General features: G+C 36.9%; 1 protein-coding gene across 2 annotated transcripts in view; it reads right to left on the bottom strand.

The window, feature by feature from the left end:
- Positions 1-2,242: 2,242 nt before the first annotated feature.
- NDUFAF2 (NADH:ubiquinone oxidoreductase complex assembly factor 2) overlaps positions 2,243-15,943 on the bottom strand; it is a 132,899-nt gene continuing 119,198 nt past the window's right edge. For both annotated transcript variants that reach the window (XM_032801156.2, XM_075066971.1), the window contains one exon: positions 2,243-3,099. In XM_032801156.2, the coding sequence (XP_032657047.1) occupies positions 2,848-3,099 (252 nt within the window). In that variant the 3' untranslated portion in view covers positions 2,243-2,847. The remainder of the gene's footprint in view (positions 3,100-15,943) is intronic.

Genomic DNA, 15,943 nt, shown 5'->3' with positions numbered 1-15,943 from the left:
ATTTCCTATATTAATTTTTTGTTCAGTCACTTTAAATCCCATGTGTGTTTCCACCACTTTCCTTTATTTTAATATCCCAGCATGTGTTGGGTGCCTCCCACTACAGCAAAAACATGTTAGTAAACATGTGGATTTCTGAATCCTCTAAAACACTGAAAGTCCCAGATGAGGCTACACCCCAGGTTTGGATATGTGCAGCCAGGGGAAGGATGAAAGGAACAAAGATGATTTGTTAGGAATAACTCAGCACAGGGAGCAAGTAATTTTAAAATGTGCCAGGCTTCTTGTAGACACTGGAGAAGAAAGTTAAAAGGTTCTTGAGAGGGGAGTGGCTTAGAGCAGCTCAAGATAGGGGGTGGCCGGGGCCAGGCTAAATGTAACAGAAGCATCAAAACCAACACCTGTGGTAGATGGGATGGACAGAAAGGTGGTACAAAAACAGGTCAGACAACTATGGCCTAGAAGATAAACTTGAAAATGATAGAGTGGAGCAAGGGGGAATTCAGGCAGCAGCTGAGAGCTGGTATCAGGTTGGGTAAGAGAGTCTACCTTGATGACTGAACAATGTTGTGAGTTTAAGCTTTTTCTTTTAGCAGCTGCAGGGCAGATACTAGATCCAAACTCACTCTGCTTGTTCTCACGCCATGGCATAACCTATCAAAATAAGATGTGGTTTTTTGTTTGTTTTTTTTTTTTGAAGTATAATACTATTTCCCTTTTGCAAGTAGTAATAACCACACACAGTTTTTCCCTTTATCATATACAGTCTTTCATACTGGTCAGTCTCCACCTCAGATACCATTAAGTACTATTTCTAAAATTGTTTGGGAAGATGGTGGGGGCGAGAAGCAGTACAGTGGGGTAATAATATAGCTCTGGCTCTTTACATTTCTTTCCAATTCCATGGCCATAAAATTGATAGAATTTAACAAAAGAATCCAACCTTAATTAAAAATCATGTTTGCCTTCATAATCTATGGTTACAATCCTCTTAATTAACATAAACCAGTGATGTTCTTTGGATACAAACACGTGGTCCATTCAGCGCAAGGGTGGGGCTAACTCTGAAAACTAGTGACAGTAAGTGTTAACCTCAGCACTGATCATTTTAAGAAACATCTAATGGAGAGAAGCTGGTTCTTTTCAAAGGGTGCTGGGTCAGTAAGGCAAGAGATCGAAGTATCAAACCATGTATATGGATAAGAAAAGAGATGCATCTTTTCTTCAGCTGCTAAAAGTTTCAGCTGCCTCTCAAGCATCTGAAACCTTAAATGACTCTTGCACAGGAGCCAAAGCCTCCAGCTCTTCCTGTCTTACAACTTCTGTAATGCAAATAGGATTTGGTTTGGATAATACACATCGCAAATTAAACATTTTGGGCTAATGCATAGTTGACAGACATTTTAACACTATCCAAAGTTGAATATCAAAAAAAGGACTATTGTCTGATATTTTTCATATTTCAATAGTTTTTTGTTTTGCTGTTGAAGCTGTTACAAGTCTGACACCTTCAGCACAGAATTTGGGGCCTGTATGCCACAGCTTTTAGGGAGACTGAGCCAGAGCACCCTCCACTGCAATCAGGTGTGCGAACTCATTAACACAAAGCTCAGATGCTTTTACCACCAAGTCAGGACAACCTGTACAGAGCAGGTTTAATAGCACTGGGGGGACGAGGGACAAAGAGTCTGCTTTGTTTACACTAATTTTTACACTTTTACTATCACTGATGCAGCTACACCATTACTGGCCCTTCCTGTTATCCTAATATGAATTTTATTGGTGTAGACCAGGGTTAGGTAACCTGTGGCACTCACACTGTCCAGGTCCTGGCCACCACTCTGGGGGCTCTGCAATTTAATTTAAAATGAAGCTTCTTAAACATTTTAAAAACCTTATTTACTTTACATTCAATAAGTTTAGTTATATTATAGTCTTATAGAAAGAGACCTTCTAAAAACATTAAAATGTATTACTGGTGCACACAACCTTAAATTAGAGTGAATAAGTGAAGGCTCAACACACCACTTCTGAAAAGTTGTTGGCCCCTGGTGTAGACTTTGCCTAGGTGGTCTTAAATTCCTGGAAAATGAGTGCCTCACACTCTGCTCTTATTTGACTGATTCCATATAGCACTTTACACTACTTACAGATGGCCAGCAAGACACACACTTGATTTTACCACCTATTAATGCAGTTACAAAATATAGTACCCTAAAATTAACGAAGAATATAGTCTCTATATTGTTGAAGTGCTTTATGTTAATGAGGTTAAACAGACCCTAAAATCACCTAGGAGAGCCAACAGCATTGACCATAATAAGGCAAAAATAGGCAAGGAACTCTTTGGGATTCCAGAGAAATACATGGTGATGAAGCAACAAATCTAGATTTGATAATGCAAAAAGTCATTTCTAAGCTTCATGTCTACAAATAAGCTATGTGAAATCCATTATGTTAAGACCAGATTATAGTTATATTTTAAAAAAAAATAGGTTACCTTTAAGGAAAAATGCCTGTCAAAAGAAAGTATATGATGCCATTTTCCTGTCTCAATGAACTAAATAGAATGAACTCAAGAACAACAAAAGACAACCAATTTCTTAAAAAAAACAAACAACAAATTAAGTAGCAGTAGTTTTATACTAAGATATACTAATTAGTCACAGTAATAATTAAATGCAATGATGTCTAAGATCTGGCTGTGTAAAAACAAATGAAAATTAATATATCAGTTTATTTCTCACACAACAGTTGGTAAATGAAAAAAAGTTTTCTTCAGTCATGTTGCTTGTTAGAGCAATTATCTGTGCAATTCACTGGCAAGATTTTTCACATTACAACTGTTTACTTACTACAACTACTGCTATCTGGTGGGATCCAGGAACCTGGCTGAAAGGTTTTTGCAGTGCTGGATGGGTCTGGTGAAGGCTCATTCTTTCCATAGTAAGATGATGATGCATGGCCTTTAATTTGAGTTTGAACTGGTTCAGCAACAAGTCCCTCACATTCCTTGGTCTGAAGGAGGCTGTCCTTTTCAGAAGCAGCTGTGATTTTCAGTTTTATTTCTTCTCTATAGATTTCATTCTTAAGAATTTCCTGCAAAAAGCCATCAGGCAAGAAGGAAAGTAGTTAAAGCAGACATCAATGTAATTTACACTACTGAAATAGCATCACTAAAATCCATCAGTATCTTTTTTTCTTCAACTTAATTTTATACATTCTCTCTTCATATGCATTTGCAAAATAGACAGTCAAAGTCCATTGCTTTGTATTACTGCAATTCTAGTCACAGCTAAAAAAATGCTCCAATATTTTGATTTACCTTGTTAAAGCAGAGCTGAATTGCACTATTCAAAGCTGATATTGAATCAAAATGGAAGGCTTGTTAAATACACTTATGATCAGAATGTGGAAATACACAAAATTTGCTGCACCTTCCAGTTTTCTGATGTAAGACCTTATATCACACAGTTGTTTCAAATTATCATTTGCATATCACACACATCTGTGATAAAAGGAAGCACCTAAAATCCTTTGTAAAAAAAAACAAACAGATCTGATTTGGTTTCATAATCCTGGGGGTAATGTAGTTGTGGCAGAAAACTGTGCCAATGGAGCAGGACAGAATGAACCAGATGCTTCAGGTAACAACCTCTACAAAAAATTATTAGCCCAGCAGCAATCACTAATAGTGATACTTGCCATCTTGCTGAGAGGAAAATTAGAAAGATTCCAAAAAATAGGTATGAGTAGAAATAAAGCAAAATGGAGAAATAGTGCCCAGAAGACACTGAAAATAAGAAAAATACTAAATAGTGCCCAGAAGACTCCAAAAATAAGAAAAATATTTAATAGTGAAGAAGTGAGTTTTGATTGCCCTTTTCTTTATCTGCTCAGATATATCCCACATTAGGTGATGATGTATATATCAGTAATAAAACTTCCCTAATGCTTAGATTGTGTGAGATAGCAAAGACTGAAAAGCAAAATCAGGAAAGATTACATGCTTTTCATAGTAATTTCCACCCAAGGATCTTAAAACATTTAAAAAACCTTTGTCAAGTACGTGGTTATGACAATCTGGGATACAATCCTGACCAGTGAGGTGTTGTCACCTCTTCCCTGCTACTTGAGGTGTCTTACAATGCTTTCTTGCTATAGCTCCCACCTGTGCTGCTAACAAAGAGCCTGCCAGCATGCAGGTCGCAGCCTGAATGTGTGTGTATAGCCACAGCCCTGATCCAGCTAAATCTGACCTTAGGAACCTGTCATCAAACCCCAGCCATCCTCTGGCTTCCAGCCTTTGGTTACTACTTACAAGGTGACCCCCAACACACACTCAGTCCTGAATTTCTCCCCCCCTCCAAATGTGTGTCTAGTCCTCTCCTGGACAGTACAGATATATTACTTCTGTTGCTCCTCTAAGGAGATCAGTATAGAACAGTCTGCTATGATAAATGGAGTTACTGAAACAATTGACAACACTAGATGAGTTTTATTTAAAGACTAAACCAAGTTTATTTAAACTACAAGGAGATAGGTTTTAAGTGAGTACAAGTATAAAGCATTAGGGTCAGAAATGATTACAAGAAAAACAAAGATAAAATGCTAAACTTAAGCTACACTTGCTTCAAGGTGAAATTCTTACCAAAGGTTCCCAATAACTTTGCTGACCAAGTTTCTGGTCAGGGTCTGCTCTTGGAGTCCAAAGGTTTTTTTCTTTTTTCTTCTTAGGTAAAGGAGAGAGATAGATAGGGAGAAATAACTTGGGGTGTTTTTACCCCTTACTTTTCTAGTTCAGTTGCCTTTTTAAATGGATTTTCCAGATGGTTACCCCTAGAAAAGTTCCTTCCAGCTATGAAGATGGATATGTGGGGTCTCCTGGTAAAAGAGGTTTCATGCTATCCTTTACTAAAATGCAGATTTGCCTTGATCCCTCTTGTTGTTTTAAGGACCTTGTTTACTACTTATATGTAAATTAAGGCAAATACACATTCCTTTGTTTGAGAGCTGCTTTGACCAGTCCTGCCTAATTGGGGCTGCATGGGTTTAAACATGTGCTACCAATATCATTCAGGAGGAATTCTTAACTTTTCATATAATGTTGCTACACGTATTTCGTAATGATAATATTGACCAGTGACTTATTAGTTTTCAAATGACACTTTACAAGGCATATTTTTCTCAAAGATTATTACAGTCGTGTGCACGTGAATACAGGATATGCTTTCTGTTATGGTATTATCCCCACTATCTAAAATGGGAATAAAAATTATCTAGAACAGCAAAGTAATGATTCTTCATCATTGTCAAGATGTGATATAATGAAATTACATTGTCCCCCAAGTCCGCTCTCATTTACCATACTCTAGTGTAAATCTAGGATAATTTAACTGATTTCCAAGGACTTATTCCAGATTTGTCTTGAGTAAGTCTTTCACCCTTAAATAATCAAAATATATGCTTTTAGTATCTGGGAAGTGTTTATAGTCTGTTAAATGGATATTAAAATTGGTACTGAAAAGGTAGGGATCTAGTCCATTTTGTTTTTGAAACAGTCATTTACTAATCCCAGATCTTTGCAAGTGATATTAATGAAATGAGCCTTACAAGATCAGATGAAAATAGTTTTAACTAAATCCTGTATGTTTTAGGATCCATTTTATTCACTGGTTTGTAACTGTAGTTTGGTTTTAAAGGCTGCGCTAATGTTAATTGTTTCAACAGCTTTTACTGGCTAAAAGGCACGTGGAAAATAAAATAAAAAAATCTCTGATATCTACACTATCCTTGGCTGTTGTGAAATTGGAGTTTTGATTTTGCCTGGCACCAGGATTTCACCATAGAAATCAGGAAAGAAATAATCTATTGTATTTTTTTTAATTGGTATTAATCAATATTGCAAAGTCTAAGAATGAATCATTTGCAAGCTACATACTTCAGAGGCACGCTTTAAAATGCAAGAATCTGTATTAATTCAATTTATGCATAAAATTTATGCAACTAATATGTACATTTTTAGCAGAGGTGTGTGTGCAAGAAACTCCTGATTTGAGTACATGAGGCAGGAGTTTTGTGGAAATTTGCACATTTGAAAAACTGGCCCAAGCAGATAATGTTACAGATAGTTTTCTTGTAAAAATCTTGTCCGTGGATGCTAAAGTGTTTTGTTTTGTTTTTTAAAGACAGGCACTGTCCAATCAATATGTATAATTTTCGTATAAACAAGATTCTACAAAACATAAGACCAATACAAATGTTTCCGTATTTTTTAAAGTTTCAGCTGGAAAGTTACTTTTAAACAAACATTCCACTTGCAGCATTTGCAACCAAAACATTGCAGGAATGATAACTTAAAAGAAAGGAGAAATGAACTATAAACAGAAGGGAAACTTACTTCATGGATTTTCACTGTTGGTATTGAAATGCAAAATACAAACATCAGTGTATATGTGACAGTAAACTGGGTATTTTTAATAGTTTAGTTTTAATTTAAGGTGTTGTGAGTAACACAAACAGAAAAATAGGCTGAGTCTTAAAAGGGTTGTTTTCAAACATTTAACACAAGCAAACACAGATGCTAAAGGCAGACCTTGTTTAATGCACGTTAGAGACAGTCTAGAATGCGTTTCACCGCCTCTCCTAGCTGTGTTATCAATCTGTAACTTGTGTTTTATCAGATTCTGTTCACTTTCTTGGGGCAGTTCACCTGGAAATTAAATAGTGTTCTGAACGTTAAAAAAAACAAAAACAAAAAACAGAAAAGGAACATTTCCCTGTTTGCAAACAGAATTCAGAATGTGTTTCAAGACATTGATACCGGCTGGTGGTCTGAGTACAAGATTTCGGGTGAAGTAAATCCTGAGTTCTAATTTCAGTTCTGACCCTGACACTATTTGTAGCATCAGAAAAGTGTGTCTTACATTCTGTCTAAATTTCCCCATCTGTGAGATGTGGATAATTTAACTTATTTTAGAGGAGGATGTTAGCACTGATCAGTTATGTTTCGAAGATGAAAGGAATTATTATTAGACTTGAAGGATTCAATTTCAGCCAGCAAATGGCACTAATTTTTTCTTTCCCCCTCCACTCAAACGCTGACCAAACAAACCTCACTATTAATAATCTTAAGCAGAGACAGAAAGTGTCATGATAAGCATGACATATACTGTATATAGAAGTTATCAACAACTGGTGCACTCTTTTGCTGTCAGTTCTAGAGTTCAGTTAATAACAAAAGTGAAATATGTATATTACAGGGTAGATAATCAGATTTTAAAAAATAAATGGATTTTTTAAAATTTAAATTGGATTTTTTTGATAAAATGCTTTTTGAGGAACACACATATCTGAAGATAGTTTTAATTAAGATACATTATAGCTCAAAGATATCTCATCATGGAATAGGGATTATAAATTCTATTTCTATAGTATGAGACAATATATTCATGTAATGTTTAAGAAAATTTTTGTAAATGAGATCCAGTAGTTCATGGATTAGGGACCCAAGGGCTTCTGTATAGATTATTTAGGTTTATCTTTTTATCTACCCAATGGGACTCAGTGCTAAGTCCAGAAGATACCATCAGATATTCTTAGTTTTGCAGTTCTCAAACTGTGGATTCATGTCTCCAGAGATAACATGCTTGTTAACAACAAAAATGTTTTTTAAAAATAAATAATATATAGAGGCGAGAAATAACAGACCTCAACCCTACTATCCCTCTGCAAATTTGTGTACACAGAGTCAATCCCTTACCTCTCTAAAAGGGCAAAGTTTTAAAAAGTTCAATGAACAGAAAATTATTGGGGGCTGAATAGATCTGGACAAGGAGAAGTAGTCTGGAGATAAGCGTGAGAAGCAAGGGACAGGCAGTAGAAACAAAAGTGAAACTGTACGAACAGCATATTCCAGAAGTCTTTCTGAGTGTAGCCTTCCTTGATTTGAGATCTACCATACCATTCTCTCACTAGAAGGGAAAACCTGTAACAGCAGCAGGCTGTAAAAAGACCCAGTTTGGGTTTCATCTATCTCTGCATTGTAAAGAATATGTATTAAGGTTATACCAACCAACAGGAAGGCACTTTTATGTGGAAATCCATGATTAAATTGAGTCTTCCTGACTAGTGATTTAAATCATGATTTCAATCAATTTGATTTAAATCAAATCCACCCTGGTATAGTAAGTACAGTATTATGATTGTATTCCTGAACACTGTAGATCTCAACTTCTAACGACATTACAGTTTTAGTTACCAAGTTTAAGATTTCCTATTAGTGCAAAAGTAAGTCAAAAAGTGAAAATTTAAAATTTATAAAAAGAAACGATTCCTTCCAAGACTAATTATGATTAATATATTATATATACACCCATAGTTCATTTATGGGGAAAATAATCATTAAAACTCACAAAAAATATACTGTTCCTTAGATATCAGGCTTTTTACCAATTCAGTTTCAAATCCTGTCTGCAGTATCCAGCCCAAGTAGTTGCAAGAGGCATTAGGAAACTATCCTTTGCAGTCTTGCTGATTTCATCCCTCTCAACATGAGGAGTAGATTGTAGATCAGAATAGCAACCATGAACCCTCCTTACCTCCCTACAGCACACATTCACATTGACTTCCTCAGTGCAGGCTAATGCACAGGGAACTCCTATGGAATTCCGCCCCCACTCCTTTTTGCACCCCAGCACCATACAGTACCCTCTGTGCCTCAGCAGAAGAGAACAGGATTGGACTCTTTAAGGAATTAAAAGATTGCATTTACACTGTGACTGGAAAAGTTTTATAGATAAACATTCACTGTGCTATATACTGTATGGAAGTGACAGGTATGGAGAAGTATTTTTAACTGTTGCTCCAGGATTAGAAGAGTGACTTAGCTTCTCATTTAGGAAGTTTGTCACTGAATTGAACTGAAATATTTTATAAAATGACCTAATTTAGTTACTGACTGCCCAAATAAACATGGCTAGAGGGCATTTCAGCAGAGAGCTCAATAAAAGAATATTAAAGCATAATGTGCTCTGACCTTTAGGGGACAGACAAGCTCAATTCTGTCCAATAAGTATCAGAGAGATATAGCACTAAATCCATTAGCCAGCTATACTTGGATAATCTAGAAAGCTTGCATTTTTTAAAAGTTTGATAAATGCGTTTTACAGCTTGGGTTCTTCGTCTGGGTTATATGCTGAAAACTGATGATTGATTGATTAACCAATTCATCGTGTGGAAAGTTCTGCTGCTTGTAAGTCTACTGTAGTAGTGGTTGTTTAGTAGAAAGCTAGTTTTGCCTCTTTTGCAGTGGGAAAAATCTTTAGTGTTGGCAGATGGATTTAAATTTTTTCATGTCACGGACATTCTAAATTTTCATGTGTGTTCTTAATCTGATAGATCTAGTCTCTGAACTATGGCGATTTTTTCAGGCAGGGCATGAGTGAGGAGCACGGAGTTAGAGGGTCAATGCAGTGGACAATAAGTGGACTGCTGTACAAACCACTGGCACCTTGGCCTGGCAGTGGAGTAGCTTGGTTTTCTAGAGAGAATTGAAAACTTAGGCTATGTCTACCCTACCGCAGTACGTCGACCTAAGTTACACTGCTCCAGCTACATGAATAATGTAGCTGGAGTCAACATAGCTCAGGTCCACTTACTGCGGTGTCTACATTGCACTGGGTCGATGGGAGAAACTCTCCTGTCGTCTTACCTTGCTCTTCTCGTTCGGGGTGGAGTACCAGGAGGTTTCCAGAATGTTCAGGTGTCAACCAATTCTTCCAGCATTGCCCATCAGGAGTTCAAAATTCATGAGGCAGGGCCCAAAATCGTAAGATTAAAAGAAAATAATGAATTTGGGGGGAGGATGGTTTTGTGCCTTTTGGCTTTTCAGTCTCAAGAGTTTCCTTGATTAATGTTTTTATCAAGCAGGACAACTTAAAAAAAATGATAGCTGAAATTCTCACAAAATTACTGAACTCCAGGAGCTGGGGCTTTCAGGAACCCTCCCCCATGTATATTGTGAGACTCAATAAAATCGCAAGTGTTTAGCAACATAGTAAAATTTCCCTGGTGGGACGGGATGTCTATCTCCTGAATTTCACAGGCCTCCATGGGTATGTCTACACTGCAATTAGACACCTGGGCTAGCCCATACCAGCTGACTTGGGCTCACAGGGCTTCAGGCTAAAGGGCTGTTTAATTTCAGTGTAGACGTTCAAGCCTGGGCTGGAGTCCAGGCTCTAGGACTCTGCAAGGTGGAAGGGTCCCAGAGATCAGGTGGCAGCCCAAGCCCAAACGTTTACACTGAAATTAAATAGCCCCTTAGCACAAGCCCTGCAAGCCTGAGTCAGCTGGCACAGGCCAGCTGTGGGTTTCTAATTGTACCTCATAAGTACATCACACTTGTACTCCAATCCCTTCACTGGCTCCCCATACACTTCCATTGCCAGTACAAGGCCTTGGTCTGGATCTTCAAGGCCCAGTTTTCCCATGCTGTGGCTGTCAGTGTCCTGAAGGAAAAATGAAAGCCATCCTTGTTCTGAGCATACAGAAAACTAGATATATTGCACATGTGGACTAGCAGGCAGGAGTGGAGTTTTAAAGAAATAATTTGACAATCCAATATCTGTAACATTTAGATTAATTTTATTAATTTCTGTAAATAATTCCAGTTGGGATTTTACATGGGGTTGGTCTTAAATGCAATTTAAAAATAAATGGACACCTTATGGTGATCTAAAAAATGCAAGCTTTCTAGATTATCCAAAATTATCATAAATACTTTATATATTTTGACAAATTCACACAACTTCTTGATTTGGCTTCTGATACAGGATTAGCTGCACAATTGTTGGATGCCAAAAGTGAGAGAGATATGGACACAGCAACACCCTTTGTCTGAATTACTCAGATACTGCATATTCATAGGAGATTTGCATTTTAGTCTCCTGGCATTTAAAGTTTGGGTTTTGTTGTTTGTTTGTTTTTTAATTCTGAATTTAATCTGAAAAATTTGAATGATAATTGGAAACTGTTTAAGAACACTTCACTTGATGCCCAAAAAGCCTGAATCCCACAATTAAAAAAAAAAAAAAGGCTGTATTGGTTAAAATACCAACCTGGTTTAGACGGGAAATGAAGGCATTTTTATGTGCCGTATATACTTGTTCATTAGCTCATTCACTTATAAGACGACCCCCCCCCAAATGGATAGGTAAAAACAGCAAAAACTGTAGGACCCTTTCATATGCCGACCCTATATTTCAGGGGTTGGAAAACTTCGGCTCCTGGCCCATCAGGGCTAGCCACTGGCGGGTCAGGACGTTTTGTTTACTTGGTGTGTCTGCAGGCATGGAGCCCCTCAGCTCCCTGTGGCTGCGGTTCGCCATAGATTGCCGACCCCCGCTATAGAGTTTAAAATAATCAAATTTTGGTGTAGACCTGTTTATAAGCTGAGCCCCGCTCTTTGATGCATCACTTTTTTACCAAAAATATTCAGCTTATGAACAAGTACACAGTATAGGGTAAATAAATTATATGAACAAATGTAAGAAATGGGAATTTTACAGTAACAAATATATATCAGAAGCTCAGAATTGCAGAAAATTGATAAGGGATGCACACGGACATAAGAAGAAATCTATGGCCAGCAGTGATAACAATAGGATGGAAGGTTTTAAAGTCTATTAGGAACCAAAAAAAAAAAAAAAAGAATCTTGACAATGGTATTTGTCCATTACTTGATGGAAATGATAGAATTATCAATAATGATGCAGAAAACACAGAAGTGTTCAATAAATATTCTGTTCAGACCATTATCTATTTTTCCCAAATACCAATCTGATAACACTCTGCCATTCCACTAGTATCTCAGGAAGATGATAAACAGCAGTGACTTAAGTCAGAGATTTTTAAATGTCAGCAAGATTGGAGAGTTTGTATCCAAGAGTTTTAAAAGAGCTGGCTGAGGGGACCTTGCTGGACCACTGATTTTGATTTTCAGTAAATCTTGGAAAATTGGGATGTTCCAGAAAACTGAAAGAAAGCTAATATTGTACCAATATTTTAAAAAGGGCAAAGGGGACAACAACCTGGGTAATTATAGGTCTGTTGGTTTGACATCAATCCCAAACATGATGGAATAACTATTATATGACTTGATTCCTAGAGCATTAAAAATGGTAACATAATTAATGGTAATAACATGGATTTATGGAAAATAGATCCTCTCAAACTAACGATTTTTTTTGTGAGGTTTGAAGTTTGGTTGATAAAAGATAGTACAGGTGATGTCATGCACTTAGACTTCTGTAAGGCATTTGACTTGGTACCACATGCCACTGATTAAAAAACTAGAACAATATAAAATTAACATGGCACACATAAAATGGATTAAAAGCTTGCTAACTGATAGGTCTCAAAATGTAATTGTAAACAGGGAATCATTGAGCAGGGGTCCCACAGGGATTGATTCTTGGTCCTATGCTATTTAATATTTGTATCAAGAACCTGTAAGAAAGCATAAAATCATCACTGATAAAATTTGCAGAGGACACAAAAATTGAAGAAGTGTTAAACAATAAAGAGGGCCAGTCACTAATACAGAGCAATCTGGATCGCTTGATAACTGGGCACAAGGAAATAATATGGGTTTTAATATAGCTAAATGTAAACGTATACATCTAGGAACTAAGAATGTAGGCCACACACACAGAATGGGGTACTCTATTCTGGAAGCTGTGACTCTGAAAAAGATTTGAGGGTCATCGGTGGATAATCAGCTGAACTTGAGTTTCCAGTGCGATGCACTTCGTGCGATGCAGTGGCTAAAAGGGCTAATACAATACATGATGCATAAGCAGGAATCTCAAATAGGAGTAGAGATTATTCTACCTCTGTATGTGGCACTGGTGAGACCACTGTTGAAATATGGTGTCCAGTTCTGATGTTCCCAGTTCAAGGAGGCTGATAAATTGGAAGGTATGAGAGAAGAGCCATGAGAATGACTAAAAGATTAGACAACATGTGATAGATTGAACTCCTTGAGTCTATTTAGCTTAATAAAGAGAAGATTAAAGGGGGGGCTTGATCAGAATTTATAACTATCTACATAGAAAACAAATATTTAAGAAACAGGATCTTCAGTCTAGCAGAGAAATGTATAACACAATCCAATGGCTGGAAGTTGAAGCTAGACAAATTCAGACAGGAAATAAGGCATCAATTTTTAATGATGAAAGTAATTAATCAATGGAACAATTACCAAGGGTCATGATGGATTCTCCATCACTGACAAATTTTAAATCAAGATTGGAGTTTTCTAAAAGCCATGTTCTAGGAATTATTTTGGGGAAGTTTTATGGCCTATGTTATACGGTATGTAAGACTAAGCCATCAGAACAGTCCCTTCTGCCTTTAGAATCTTTGAATCCATAAAACTTGAATTTTGAAGTCTGTTAAGAATGCATGTGCACATTTGAGCAGAAATGTATTTATATAACATTTGGTGAACAGAAAGGACACAGATAAGCTATTTTGAAATGTTATTAATAAAGTTTAGTATTCATTTCACAACGGCAAAGTTTTTACCTGACAAGCCATAATTAAAATCTAGTAATGTGATGAAAGCTAAACTGATGTGCACACTTTTATAGTATTGCCAAATTGGTTAATTAAATGCATTTTCTGGTTTTACAGGTTAAACAGTGGAGATCAAATAATAGGCCATTCGGTTATTATGTTTCAAACCTGGGAGGGAGAAAAGAGCTCTCTGGTCAACAGCCAGCACCGAATGTACTCACCCAAGCAATTCCTTCTAGCTCAACAATTGAACATTAATCCAACCATTCTTATCTGGGAGAGGTAACTAAAACAGTAAATGAGGGGCAATGTCAGTGCAGTGCAAACACACAAGAGCAGTTAAAGTTAGAAAGATAAATCTGGGTTTGCTAAGAAATCTGTTTAAACAGTGGCTAATCAAGTAATGCTTTTGCATAAAATGTGCCTTCTAAGTATTCCTGCCAACCAACAGTAAACATTTGCCAAATCAATGTCAAATGTGATTTATTCAGATTCAGTTTCACTGAAGACTCCCTTTGATTAATTACAATTATTAAAACATGGACTGCTTTGTTACTTTGACATGCTTTTTTGAGCTTGTGTGTCCAGCCTATTTCAGCAACAAATTGATCTGAACAATCTTCTTTATTTGGGGACAATAACAGTCTTCTTCACTGGCTAGAGGATTTTGGTGGAAAGCTTTTTTTGTTCTTTGAACATAAGACAAAATAATTTTTAAATCCCCCAAATTAACTAATTATTAAGCTAAAATAGTAATTGTTTTAGAAGTGGTACTTTCATTTACAACCTAACCCAATCTCTAAACATATGCAGCTAAGGATCTAGTTCTTTTATTATTCTAACAGCACCTGTTTCTAAAAGGGTAAAATTGAAGCTAATTCTCCTACAATGGAAACACAACTGAAAGGATGTCTTTCAGAATATTCTACTAAGGTCAGCATTCCGTTATACTCTGTGAAATTGGTGCTTATGTCATTTTTGTGACCCTTTTAATGAGAGGTGTGCGAATACCCTGATATGAACTGATAACAGCATGAAAACTGCAATTAATCATGTCTAGGGGCATTGTAAGTTTAACATGGATGTACTAAACCAACACATTAACAGGCTTATATAGGCTCATGCATCTATAATAGCCTTGTACAGAGTTTTAAATGTATTGTAGGTACATTTCAGGGCTAAGCAGAATAGGTACTAATTCTATAGCTTGCAGGAACAGTAGTTTAAATCCAGTTTAGACCAAAGTGATTTGACTTTTTTACCGAGCTACAGTATTGCTATTTCTAAATTAAAAGAATTTAATGGTATCAGTTGAAATTATTTTCCAGTAGACTTGGCAAAAATATATTCTAAGGAGGGGAAATGAATAGAAATTATAAAGTGAAATAACTTTATCAGCACCATAATGGTATCATGGAAATACGAGGAGGGGGGAACTAAGTTTGATTTTTACATATGAAAGGACAAGAAAAGTAAGTAGAATTTTATAGAGAACCAAATGTGCTCATGTATAAAAGAGAAAGTTGTTGGAGTAAGAATACTAAAATAATTCAGGGCTGCACTGGCACCTAGCATTCTGTCCTGAATAAAGAACACTGCATAGCTGAGGTGCTCCAAGAGCACAGCAGCTACTAAACTATGACTGAGTCACAGATTGATCGCTGATCCTCTCCTTGCTCAATGTATGATGTAATCTGTACCAACTCTTTTCTTGACACAGTTTACATCCCCCCTCAACTGTCTAGTGCTGACTGGTGCACTAGAGGATTCAGCCAAGGTTCCTCCCACTTACATGTGCAGGAGAGGGAGTAGCAGACTACTGTGTTGTGAACGGATATATAGGTAGCCAGCACAGAGGTAAAAGGGCGCACCTTATTCTCCCTGTTCTCCTCTGTGCAGCTCATAGACCAATTTATGATCAAACTGAGGAAACAATTCAAGGGAATCAAGGAGCAAAGAATATGTAAAAGGATAGATTCTACACATTCCTCCCCTCCTCAGCTGGTGACTATTAGGGAAAGAGGCCACTGCTTTTTGATTAGTGCTTTTCAGCCTCAATACTATGGTAGGAACGGATTCCAAAGCCCTTACAGATGTTCAGTAGCACATGCATACGATTAGTGACGTTGAAATCATGCTGACTCCTGCAGTAAGGTGCAATACAATGGAGTAAGGGCATCGGAATCTGGCCATGGTTTCCAGTGATGTTGAGCAACATCAGTGAAAAGTATATTGTTCCAAAGATCTCTTTGTCCTCTGTCTTTTATCACACCATTTCCCAACACTTGTAAATCCTATTTTGCAGCTTTTTGCGGTGTCAGTAATAAAAAACCTAATATGCTAAAATCCCTTTTTGTGTGTA

This window comes from Chelonoidis abingdonii, chromosome 6 (genome assembly GCF_003597395.2).
Source record: "Chelonoidis abingdonii isolate Lonesome George chromosome 6, CheloAbing_2.0, whole genome shotgun sequence".
In the NCBI taxonomy this organism is placed as follows: Eukaryota; Metazoa; Chordata; order Testudines; family Testudinidae; genus Chelonoidis; species Chelonoidis abingdonii.
Note: the sequence above shows the minus strand (reverse complement) of the source record. Positions and strands in the feature narration are given on the sequence as shown.